This window comes from Neomonachus schauinslandi, chromosome 2 (genome assembly GCF_002201575.2).
Source record: "Neomonachus schauinslandi chromosome 2, ASM220157v2, whole genome shotgun sequence".
Taxonomy (NCBI): Eukaryota; Metazoa; Chordata; class Mammalia; order Carnivora; family Phocidae; genus Neomonachus; species Neomonachus schauinslandi.
In genome coordinates, this window is record NC_058404.1 from 172269660 (window position 1) to 172283036 (window position 13377).

Below are 13377 nucleotides of genomic sequence, written 5' to 3' on the forward strand. Positions count from 1 at the left end.
GACGAGTCAGAGGAAGGAACTAGAAGCCTGGTGCGCACTGCGCACGTGTGGAGGAGGCAGGTGGCAGTCAGGCTGGAAGGGTTTTATTAAGAGGCGACATGAAGGATAAACAACCTGCACTTTATTTAGCAGCCGTGGGAAGCTACGGAATGTTATTGAGCTGGGGCGGGAGCAGCCTAATCGGGGAATGCTGCTTAGACACCGCGTGCCAGGTGGGTGGAGAAAGGGAGGAAAAGCTGGCCACCGTCCACATAAATGTGCCTCGGGGAGCATTCAACCGGTACCTGAAAACAAGAAAAGCTATCCGAGAGCCTCTCCTCCATGTTTTAAACACAAGTGATTTGAATACTCAAAGTGATTAAAAATGTCACCTGAAACTATGAAAAGTTCTCTTAAAGCTGATGATGCTATTTAAGGCAAACTTTAGTAGCAAGAGTGACGGTTTTGATTCAATTTTTGGTTCACCATTCTGCTGTTGTTACAAGGCCCAGATGTGGAAATGGGGGAGAAGGGAGCCTGCAGAATAAGACACCAAATCTTTCTCATCTCTCACAGGAGCTCTCGAGAGAAAAGGAAGCTGCGGTTTAGGGACAAACTGTGACTGCTCTGTACACTTCCCGGCTACTCAGAGCGCCTGCCCAGGGAGACCGTGTTCCTGGCTTTCCACTGGCCACGTCTGAGGGAAGTTTCAGCAGCAGGTGACATTTACCATGAGGTCACCAGGCGCTGCCACCATTCTAAGCACTCTGTCATTGCCGAGGGAAACAAGATGATGATCCTCATGGTAAAGATGAGGAAACTGAGGCCAACAAGCACAGATCCCTCACCCGAGATCACCCAGCAGCTGGTTTGGAGCAGAGCAGAGAAAGAGCCTGGTGTTTCCCTCTTCACGTCTTCCCTGTCACAACAGTCAGACAAGCTGCTCCTCAGAAGAGTACTGGAAAAATGTATGTTGTGTTCCTGCCTGGCAGTCAGTAATAAAATCATCATCTGTGGCTCTGAACCAGAGAACACTCAAGGTCATTTATTACCAGATCCACAAAGAACTATTTAGAGCAATCACTCAGCCATCTCTTAGAAATACTCTAGGTGGGGCGGCTGGGTGGCTCAGCCAGCTAGGCATCTGACTCTTGATTTCAGCTCAGGTCTTGATCTTGCGGTCATTGAGTTCAAGCCTACACTGGGCTCCATGCCCAGCATGGAAAAAAAATATTATACTTGGGGGAAAAAAAAAAAAAACAACTTATGAAATAAATAAATAAATACTCTAGGTATGGTAAGTAATTTGATTTTTCCCTTACACATACCAGTTGCAAAAGAATAAAAAAGGTGAGCCTGTGGGAGATACCCAGGGCCACACTTAACTGTGACCAAACCCACACCTTCTCTAAATGCCGGTCTCACAGCATTCATCTCATGACCTTGTGTAGTCCCCAAAAAACATATGTCCTCATCCTAACCCCCGGAACCAGTGGACGTGATTTGGAAAAAGAGTTTTTATGGACTACAATGAAGGTCCTGAACTGAGATCATCATCCGGACTATGCAGGCGGGTCCCCTAGCCAAGGACATGGGTCTTGATAAGAGACGCAGGGGAGCAGGCAAGAGGGGCAGGCAGTGTGACCAGGAGGCAGAGACCCCAGTGCCGCAGCCCCAAGTCTAGAAATGCCAGCAGCCTCCACAGTGGCCAAGTGCAGCCCGGCCGACACCTCCACTCCAGACTTCTGGCCTCCAGGAGTTCGAGAGAAAAAAGTTCTGTTGTTTTACCCACTAACATTTGTTATGGTAGCAACAGGAAACTAATACACCCTGACGTCTGCCTTTGTATATTATTCCACTCCTCTCTCTGCTGTCCCTGCTCAGAGAATACCTTATGGTGTGAGTACACATGCACACGCACGCGCAAGCCCTCAACATTTCAAACTATATCAGAAGTAAATGTGGCTTGAAAAACAGTCAACATGTTAAGTGATTTATAGTGGGGCTTTTCACAAAGTATTTTTTTCAGCCTGGGAAATTTTCCCCAAGTATGAGATGACCAATTTCCTCTTGTTACTAAATCATTCCCATTATCTTATCAGACCTTTATTTTTTGGAGGAAAAGAATACTCCTTGTGTCACTGGACAGTACCACATATTCTAGTATAGGAGAGCTTAGGTTTTGTGATTTAAAAACGAAGACTCATGCAAGTTGGAGCCAGTGCCTTTGCTGAGAAGGACCTGGCACCCACTTCCCCAGGCTCAGTTTGCCTTCACTTGTAACCCACTCCTACCCCAGGCCGGCAGGCAGGGTTCAGCGTGGACAGGAGGCCACTCTCCCCCTAAACGTAAATACCTTTTTTTTATTTTTACTGACTTCAAAAGTAATTTGTGCTCACCATTTTTTTTTTTAAAAGCCCTTCTAAAGATGCAAAAGATATAAAGAAAGTGAAAAACCACTCATAACTAGAGTGAACATATAATTCACCACCCAAAGCAGGAAGCTCTTGAAAGCAAAGGGAGGAAGGTATTAATTATTTCACTGGGACAAGCTGCAAACTAGGGCTATGCTCGGTAAACCGGATGTATGGTCATCCTGCCTATTATTCAGATATCTGCAAATGTGTCATACATGGCTTCCTACATATGTGCACACAGAGAAATACAACTGTGAGACCGTGCGCTACTTATCTCAGACATCTTCTGCATCAGTAATTATAAATCTACTGCATCACTTTCAAGGACTATGGCACAGGATGGTCACACGGTTGGGGTTTTTGGGTTCTGTTTTGGTTTCTGACTCTACAATGCCACAATAAGCATTCTTCCTACTGCAGGGCATTTGTGACTGATTAATTTCTAGAACAGGTTTCTAGACGTGGCATTGCTGGATCAAAGGTAAGGAGTGTTTGCATCTGGCCCATATTGCCAGCTGCTCGGGTGGCCTTTTCACAATCTCATTCCTAACAAGTACGTGCCGGTTCATAAAGTTCTACCTTGCTATCTTTAGTGAAATCATTTAAACCCAAACTAAGCTTTCAGTTACTTAAAACTCCACAGAATTATTCTTCTTTCTTCCAAGTTGACACCCTAATCCTGCTGCTCTGATCCAGTTTTAACTTGGAAAGCTTATAAATCCCTTTTTTCCATCACTTAGGGGGTCCTCAGATCATTAGGAGGAAGGGCCTCACCACCCACACAGGACTGTCTTCTCTTTTAAATAAGGCTCCATGGTAACCTGGCCTCTACCTAAAAGGCCAAAGGGGTGGTTCTGATTTAATCTCATTTCTTATTCTGAGCTACAAGATGGACTGTGGGCATTTGTTTGGAGTCATTACATCGTACATGTTGAAACCAGCCAAGTAACTGACAAAGCCCTTTGTGCAGTTAGAAACAGAGTTCCTGTCACGGAAGGTGGTATGGCCATGCCAGTGGGTACAGAGGGGATTCCAGGTTTGGCTCACCTCAGCATACAAACCATACAATCACCTAGCCTAAACTTCACTATACAGCCTCCAGATGCCAGAGTGTTTCCATCAGTTCCCCCTCATAAAATGCATAATGAAAACCAATATATCCAGGTGCCAGGCTTCTAAGAAGCTCAAACACTTGGAAGAGTTGTCACAGACCCATGTGATTTACCTTTTGTAGAAGCAAAGCCACCTAAAGACCATCATGTAGTCAATAGTGAAAAGGGAAAGAACAGACTCATTCCTCTCTCTGCTTTCTCCTTTTTCCAGACAGCAATCTGGGGCCATCTGGGGCAGTGGTAAGCCTCCAGCAACCACTACGGGCACAAAGAATGTGAGAACTGGAAGAGAGTTGTGAGACCCTCAGTACGGTCTATGCCTCTCATTCTAGCAGCCAGGAGGCCTGCGCCCAAAAAGGCAAGGACACCCGCTAAAAGTCACACCGGGAGCCACCGGCCAATTTGGAGCCTGACTCTTCACCACCCACCCCATGTCTGGTCTCTGAGAAGAGCACTGCCGAGGCAGGTTCAACCACAGATAGTACCGTGCGATGGCGAGAACTCTAGCAGACGGGTGTGTGAGCAGCTCTGTGGCCCTAGGCCCATTACAATTGAGCCATGTTTCCTTATCCATAGAAAGGGGAAAGTCATAATTAGCAAAAACCTATTACTAAAACTAGTGCTGTGAAATTCAGATAAAGTTTAAATAATGCCTGTAGTAGGCTTCAGAAAACTGCTTTGCATCACCCACTGTCTTAGAGATGAATTACACTTGTGTAACTTCTTCCATTGAGCTGCTAATAAAGTCAGAAGAAAACTGTAAGCTTCATACATATTTGTAAAGCTTGGTCTAAACTCTTGGTTATTCATGACTGCATTGACCAGAACTCAGTAATCACTAGATTAGACTCCGAAAGTCTCTGATCTTGCCAGCAGATGCTAATATACATTTACTTAAAAGAAATAGTTGTTTTACTTGAACACTAATAATCATCAAAGTTAAGATGTAAAATGGAGCTACTCAAACTAGCTGTGATGAAGAACCAATTTTTGTTTTCTTTTTTTAATTTTTTAATTTTTAAAGATTTTTATTTTATTTGTTTGAGACAGCGAGAATGAGAGACAGAGAGAGCACATGAGAGGGGGGAGGGTCAGAGGGAGAAGCAAACACCCTGCTGAGCAGGGAGCCCGATGTGGGACTCGATCCCAGGACTCCAGGATCATGACCTGAGCCGAAGGCAGTTGCTTAACCAACTGAGCCACCCAGGCGCCCTTTTGTTTTCTTTTAAAGTGTTCTAATCCACTGCTGGTACTTTTTATAAAATACACTACAAGTGAATTTATAAAGGAACAGGAAACAGGAAAAAAAAGACTGATACAACGTAAGTCCACATTTTCTTTTTCTTTTAAGGATTACCCTCATCAAATTGCTGGAAAAGTTTTTAAGTGCTTAGTCTCAAGTTCTATACTTAGGCCAGTCGCATGTGGACTGGCATACAATCCGCAGACCGCACTGAAAAACAGCAAATACTGCCCACCCACCCGGGCCTCCCAGGATAGCAGGCACATGCAGTGTGCTTCCAGGGATCAGCTAATTTACTGCTCAAAGCAATCACTGTCATCACTCACATCTTACACATGGAGAAAGTGGGGCTCAGGGAGGTTAAGCCATTTGCCTAGAATCACAAGGCAAATCAGGAGGGCTGGGATCTAAACCTGGGACTACCTGTCTGAAGTCTGCACAAAATTCTGTTGTCTCCTGAGAGTCCTCAGAGAAGCCGTGCAATTAGTTTTCACTTTACCATTTAACTCAGAGTATGTCATCATTACCTAGGTTGTAGGCAACCAAGCCCTGTTTTCCTATCTTCTTCCTGTTTTCTGTGCTTCTGGGCATTTTAATTAACTAAGAGGAATACTAATGGTGGTAAAATTTACATCAATTAAGATATCTGGAAACAGATTGGGGAAAGACATGGTAACTAGGAGACAAATGGCCACCAAAATTGGACTTTAACATACTTTTTTTATTCCATACTTCTCCCCCCTAATCATCAATGTGAGGTAAGGATGGCTGGATGGATTTCCCATAAAGCTTACCTTGACCAACAGCCGAATGCATTTTCTCCATGTCAAACTTAATTTTTGATCTTCCTGGGGTGCTAAGCATCTTTTCCCAAACTGTGGTTACTTCTTTGAGACAAGGAGTGATTTCTTCATAATCGAGCTTTAGGCGCTTGTTCAGCAAATCATTTTCAGAGGCTAGAAGACATCATTTAAGACCATGTTAGAGAGAATGCTATGGCTGCCTACTCACACAGCACTGCTGAGATGCTGAGCTGTTACAGCCAGCTTACCAGGTCCAAACTAAAGTCACTGTTCCTGCGCCACCCCATTTTCCTTACCTTGGAAAAAACTAAATGCACCTAGGAGGTATCCTTGATTTCTCTTGCCCCTTCATCACCCCCAGTGAGTCCTGTTGGCTCTGCTATTACAGTCCATCCCATACCTGTCCAGTTCCAGCAATCTCCATAGCTACCCTATTAAACCACAGATATCTCAAGGACAGGAGCTGTGTGTTAAAATTCCTGGTGCCTGGCATGCTTAGAGATCAACAAAATTTATTCATCTGAACCAGAAGAGACCCTCCAAGGACAGTTTCTCCTTGGTTAGACCCAAACCTCCTTAGGTAGCTTCTACTTAGTCGTGTTTCTGCTTCCTGCAGCTCAAAAGAAGAAATCTGCCCCTCTCATAGGACGTTCCCCCAAATACATGAAGGTAGTTATTATTTCCCACCAACCTTATTCAGCTTAAACTGCATTAAAAATGTACCTAAATTACCAAAATGGGGTGGGGGAGGGGAGAGGAATCAATAAAGGAAAAGTTTAACTTGACAATTCTCAGGATTCGATCAGACAATTTCACTCCCATCTAAAACCACTATATCCTATTTCGACAGTGGTAATGCTGTCAGCCCCCAAATCCATTCCACCTCACATCTCAGATCCTGACTACAAGTGTATTAGGACAGGAGGTAGGATGCATAGCTAAGTATAAGCCAGTACCTAGGCCTCTGCAGAACTGATCAACTACTGTCTTTTATGATATAATAAGCAAAGACTATGTCCTAAGTACTTTATATTTAGCAACATTTCATCCTAATGACTCTCTGAGGCAGGGTTCTGGGTGAGAAAACCGAGACACAGAGGCTGAGTGGTTCCTCCACGGTCCTGAGCAGGAGGTGGAGGGGCCTGGGGCCCTTGCCCTTCTCCACTGCCCGGCAGAGCTTGCTGTTCTTAATCATACAGTTTTTCTGGGATGAGGCATATATCTATCGGGGGTCTTAAACGTTTGACAGAATCCAGTGGAGCTTTCTGGGCCTAGAGTTTTCCGAGTGAAAGATTTCCAATACGAATGTGATCTCTTTAACAGATACAGGGCCATTCAGATCTTTTTCTTCTCATTTCAGTTTTGGTAAGTTGCACCTTTCACGAAGTTTGTCCATTCCATCTAAGCTGTTACGTTTCTTGGCATAAACTCATTTTTTGTCCTAGAGACACTGATAAGTCAATGCAAACATCTCATGAGTCTGTCCTCCCCCAACCCCCTGAAAATACATGCACTCTCCCCACCCCCACATTATTCAGGAGGAGAGGAGGCTGCTCATAGTCAGCCCAGGCCCACAGAAGTAGGAGGTGCTGGAGGCAGGATGTGAAGACCCCCGGCTTAACCACTACACTTCCGTGTACACTTCAGTGCCTATTATTTTTAAGATGGGAATTACAGCTACCTTACTGAGTTGCTCTGATGAGGATTAAAGGAGATGAAATATACTAAACATCTACAAAATGTCTACTAATCAGCAAGTGCTCACAAATTATCCAAAATATAAAGGCAAATAAGGAAAAGCATAAAACACTGCTTTACTAATTAAGTGCTGATAACATGAAATAAAATATTTTCTTTTTCCATATTAGAAATTGAGCAAAGGCTAACTCTGTTAATCTGGTTAATGCTCCCCTAACGGTAAGACCTGATTCACTGGATGCAAGGATTATGTACTTAACTGACCCAATTACCACCTTCAGGTACAAATGCACCAAAAGATGGTGCTGAAATGGCTGCAGAGCTCCCTAGCTCCCTCGTCCAGCTCTCATTTCATGGACACAGACACTGAAGTTCACAGAAGGTACAGGGCTTGCCCAAAGTTATTCACCAGCTGGTGGGTAGTCAAGCGACTCTGGGCCTGGGACTGCCTCACCTGTGATTCTTCATCTACCACTTTATTTCCTTCTTACTTTGGATAATACGTTTTCTAAGGTCCCACTAAACAACCCTGTGACAAATCAGGTTCAGGACTAGCTTTGCTGGGGACAGAGATTGCAGGTAGCACTGGGCTCTCGGTGCCAATGGACGTTTCTCTGGCAGTGAGCTCTGCTGTGAGCCTTTGGGACTGACTGAAGAGCCCAGCAAGCAACATGAGGAACCCGCTCTGAGGTCAACAGAGCGATACCATCCAGCCAGAAGATTCAGTTGAAAAGGCTTAGTCCGTGTATTTCACTGTTGGCCCAAGCACCATCCTGCTGTGTGAGTATCCTAACACTGCTGCCTAAAATCCGTAGCCTCCAAAATGTCTTATCAGGCAAGGCAGTTGGTGCATACTTGTGACAAACGTCAAGGCTCCCAGCCAAGGCCGTTAGATGTAAGACCAAACTGTTTAAATTATTAAATAAGAGTCTACAAACCCATGATTGTGCTTTCTGGGGCTAGGGCAACCAGGACTACATGAGATCAAAGGTAACTCTGCAAAAGAGTCCTCTAAAATACATATTACCATTTACCATGGATGTATGAGTGAACTTGGACTTTGAACTAATAATCTTCAGGTCCAATTTATGCCCTTTACACAGGGTAGGCTGGAGCTGCCCATCCCCAATCCCACACTATTAGCAACTGCCTTCACAGATAAAATGTTCTTCCAACTGCCGCCATTTCTTAAAAACTTAGTAAGGAAAGGCTAAAAGGCTGGAAGCATCAATGATTAAATGACCTCCAAACCTGTACAGATTTTAGAAAAATTACACTCAATCTTTATTTTTTTATAGCCAACATAGGAAAAAAACCTTTAAAAAAATACCTTCAGTTACGATTCCATTAAAATTCAAAATTCAAATGTGTTGTTATACCACTATGCAGATATAGTGTCTTTATTTTTTTTTTTTTAGATTTTATGTATTTATTTGACAGAGAAAGAGAGCACAAGTAGGCAGAGAGGCAGGCGGGGGGAGAGGGAGAAGCAGAGCCCGACGCGGGGCTCAATCCCAGGACCCCGGGATCATGACCTGAGCCGAAGGCAGACGCTTAACTGACTGAGCCACCCAGGTGCCCCCAGATATAGTGTCTTTAATATGAACTTTAATATGAAGTATGAAATTCTGAATGATATGAGTCAGTTCAACAAGAAATACTATGCTAACCCCAAACCATGGCTGTATTGAACCACACCCTGTCCTGCATTAGGCTGCCTGCATCTTCATTTATAATAGGGGGAAAATGGTCCTGCAGAGGGGCGTGGCGGAGACTGTTGGCTGGGGAGACAGGAAATGCATTTTAGACCCAGCACCACGAGAAGTTAGCTGTTTAACTCTGGGGAAATCAGAATTCAGCTTCCAACTGCCTACAATGGAGTGAAGTGGATTTAGATGATGTGGTTTGGTTCTTTCTCAGATGCAGTGGTTCTGGAATAGTAACAGATACTTAACCCACATATTCAAAAGCCAGGAAATAGACTTAAGCATAGAAGAACCTCCTCATACATGTCCTTCTAATTTCTTTCCCAAACAGCAAGCAATTCAGCTTTAACACCTGATCAATTTCAACCACTCCCATATATAATTTAACTTTCCTTTAAAAAGCAACTAAAAGTGGCACCTGGGTGGCACAGTCAGTTAAAGGTTCGACTCTTGGTATCGGCTCAGTTTGCGATCTCAGGGTCCTGAGACTGAGACCCTCCACACTCAATACAGAGTTTGCTTGAGATTCCTCTCTCCCTGCCCCTCCTGCTTGTGTGCTCTCTCCCTAAAATTAAATAAGTTGGGGCGCCTGGGTCAGTTAAGCATCTGCCTTTGGCTCAGGTCATGATCTCAGGGTCCTGGGATCGAGCCCATGTCAGGCTCCCTGCTCAGTGAGGAGTTTGCTTCTCCCGTTCCCTCTGCCCTTCCCCCCACCCACGCTCATGCTCTCTCTCTCAAATAAATAAAATACAACCTTAAAAAAAAAAATCTTTAGGAAAATAAAAAAAACTAAAAAAAAAAAAACCAATGCAATAGAATGACTGTCTCTCTAGTACACAGTACACTCCCGGTTGGTTCTTGTCAAATCTTGCTTCTGTATTTATTTAAAGATTTATTTATGTGAGAGAGAGAGAGAGAGTGAGCATGGCGGGGGGGGAGGCAGAGGGAGAAGAAGAGAGAGTTCCAAGCAGACTCCACGCCAAGTGTGGAGCCAGAAGTGGGGCTCAATCCCACAACCCTGAGATCAACGACCTGAGCCAAAACCAAGAGTCAGATGCTCAGCTGACTGAGCCACCCAAGTGCCCCTTGTTTCTGTATTTAATGAGAAAGTTCTGTGCCCATCCCACACCAACAAAGCTTACCAAATGTTTTTTTAGGCAATTCATGGTCAGGTTCTTATTGATGATTAAGCTTCTCAGCAATATAGGTACTGTAATGCACTGAAACCATGCTTTCTAAATTATATTAAAGAAGCTTATTATGCTTTCACCACAAAGGTAAATGCATGTTGAACTTTAGAGAGCTAAGAAGAGAAATTAACTCAAACAGCAAGAACGGAAGACCAGCCAGGACTGACCACTGCCAGATGAAATGAGGAAGCAGCAGAATGGTGCTGGCAAGGGCTAGTGAACGCAATGCAACACCTGGCAAGGTGTTCCAGGGAGCCTGACGGAACTCTTCCGCGCTCATTCTTCTCTGTCTGGTCATCATTTACACAGCTTTACAAAAGCTCCGCTTCTGTGGCATACTGATCTTGCCACGTCGATGCAGTCACGATGCCTCCTAACATCCCAAGAAGCCAGCCAGCACCATTCCCATGTTACAGCTACGCCCTGATTTTCCATGGCTGTCATTTCCAGGATGACTGGCCAGGATAAGTATTAGGACTTATGACCTACACGACGAATGTAACTGCCTCTCCGCTTTTCAACAAAAATCCCAACCAATAGACACGAGTATGAGTGCTGTGCTCCAGAGCCGTCATTTAGCTCATGCGCATTTAGCACTTGGTGATGTCATCACAGTCAAATCTCTTTCCAACATCTGCTTTTACTAGTTTTTTAAAGATTTATTTAGACATCTGCTTTTAGAATGGCCTTCAAGAACACAAGAAAACAGCAGGAAAACAGAGCCAGAAGAAAACTTAGCATTCAGTGCTGTAAAATCCCCTTGCGCGGCACCCCTCCCACAGCACCATCCGGGGATGACCGGTCTGCCTCAATACCGGGGACAGGGCGGGGGGTGGGGGTGGGGGTGGAGCCCACAGTATCCGTCAGTGGCCCATTCCAGCCACCAAGCTACTTTCATAACAAAAGGTCTTATTACTTTGTATCTGACTTCTTGTTTTTGATCAAAGATGACACACTTCTTTGGACTATGAACCTTATTCATCAGATTCGGTGTCTTAATAACCTTCACCTCTATACAGATCTTGAGATAAAAGATGAAGATCTGCAGTCAAGAAGTAAGTTCAATGAAAGGTACTCTACTTCTACAACTGCCCTGGGCCATGGCAGCACGACTCAACTGCCTCCCTCTGGAAGATACGTCTGACTTCCTGATCAAAATGCCCATGATTTCCCATCCAGCCAGCGCTCTATACTCCTAGACCCATGTTCTTTCCATCAGACCGCCCACTTAGCTTCTGAGCTACTAGGAAAATAATATTTTTTGGGTCAAGCAACAGTACAGAAACAGGAAATGAACAAACTCTAAACTTGCAAAGTTCATGTCTTATTTTGATACTGATATAACCCCTGGCAAGAACTTGACTGGTCTGAGCCTCAGTTTCCTCTTCAGGCTAATATATGCCTTCCAGAGCTGTCAGCATTAAACGAGTCTGTCTATATAAAACCTTGGTATCAGTTCAGGTAGAACTCTGCTAACACTAAAGCTTAGTCCTCTTCAGATCACCTGCAACCCACCAAAAATGCACATAGAGTGAGGTTATGAACTTAAGTGATTTGTGTAGGATTAGTTTATACCTACCAGCCAAGCACAGACTGTGGCTGAGGGCAAAGTAGGGAGAGGGAGAGAAAACAAAACAAAAAACACTCTTCAGAGGGTTGAAGCTTACATCTGAAGGTTGTCTCTTGGAAGTTCTACATGTTATGCTAAAAATGACCATATAGGAATAATTTAATATAGTTGGTGAGATTGTCATGAACTCTCCAGAAAGTAAAAAGCATTAACTCGACTTCGAAAAAATAAACATATTTCATATATACACATATGTACGTATGCTAGAGGATCTTGTTTTTCTTTTTAAAGACAGCATACTTATGTCTGATGTGATTCACTTCAGAGCCAAGATAAATTATCAGGCCTGTCATTCTAAAAAAATGGCAAACCAACCTTGCAGCTTCTGATTTTCCTTCTCCATTCTGAGAAGCAGTATCTGTTGTAAAATAGCCTTTTGCCATAACTCTCGAAGCTCACGAGATGTCCTTTTCTTTTCCTCTGGGACGGGGCCGAAGGGTCCATCTTCACAAACTGGTTCTAAAGGAGATCGTGGTGGAAGCTCTCCCAGTTCTGAGTAATCTGGGGATGGAAAAGGACATTTCAGAATGGTCTTTTTTTTTTTTTTTAATACAGATTTAAACGTAGTGTCAAATCAGAAAATTTCTGTTCATTCAGATTTTCTGAAATGGTGTCACCGATTTAAAATTCAAGTTTTAATATGCATTGAAGTAAGTTAGGTCTAAGCCACAACCATCAAATTATACATCAAATAGCAAGCAAAAGTTGGAGGAGCTGAGGAAATGTTCAAAGATACCTACTTTTAAAGGTGTAATATTCCTGTTTTCTTCTGAGTTAATGACTGTATTATTGGTAATGGCAAACATTCACAGAGTGCTCACTCTGTACCGATTGTTCTGAGGGCTTTATGGATACTAGTTTATTTAACACTCAACCACCCTAAGATGTAGCTACTATAACTATTCAGTTTTAAAGAAAAGCAAACTGAAGCACATTTGACACATGTCACAGAGCTAGGAAGTGTAGAACCAGGATCGGGGACCCAAGCAGACTGGCTTAACCACCATGTTATAAGGCTAGATATTCTGGAAGAAGATTAATGTGTATTTAATAGCCAATAATAACAGTGACCATTAATGGGTCCTCTACCAAGTGCTGGGCACCATGCCAGGTGTTTTATATAGACAGACTCATTTAATCCTGATGACAACTCCAGAAGACAGGCATTAGCCTGAAGAGAAAACTAAGGCTCAGAGAAGCAAAGGAAGTTGCCCAGGGTCGGACAGTGAATAAGCAGGTGTGGTGGGATCCCAACCAATGTCTGCCTGACTTGGAAGTTCATGCTTTCTGCTCAATATCCCTGTAATTCAAATGTTTCCTATGTCATCAAGTTTAAAATTTCCATTTATTAGTTGAAATCTCTTTACATTTCATGAATTTGTACCTTTCTCAACTGCAGACCCCATGTGGCTGGGACACAGTGCTGTTGTAACTCACAAATACCTTACAAACAAGCAGAAAGAACATCCCACCAGCTGACTCTGAAACTAGCTACAAACAGCAAAAGTTCTCATATGGAATATTACTCAGCCATCAGAAAGGATGAATAACTACTGTCTGCATCAACATGGATGGAACTGGAGGGGATTATGCTAAGTG

The 13377-nt window shown here is 43.6% G+C and overlaps 1 protein-coding gene across 6 annotated transcripts in view; it reads right to left on the reverse strand.

Moving 5' to 3' along the window:
• Positions 1–13377, reverse strand: part of TBC1D1 (TBC1 domain family member 1) — a 215689-nt gene that overhangs the window by 35091 nt on the left and 167221 nt on the right. For all 6 annotated transcript variants that reach the window (XM_044913007.1, XM_044913008.1, XM_044913005.1 and 3 more), the window contains 2 exons: positions 12094–12279; positions 5546–5707 (listed from right to left, as the gene is read on the reverse strand). In XM_044913007.1, coding sequence (XP_044768942.1) covers positions 5546–5707; positions 12094–12279 — 348 coding nt within the window. The remainder of the gene's footprint in view (positions 1–5545; positions 5708–12093; positions 12280–13377) is intronic.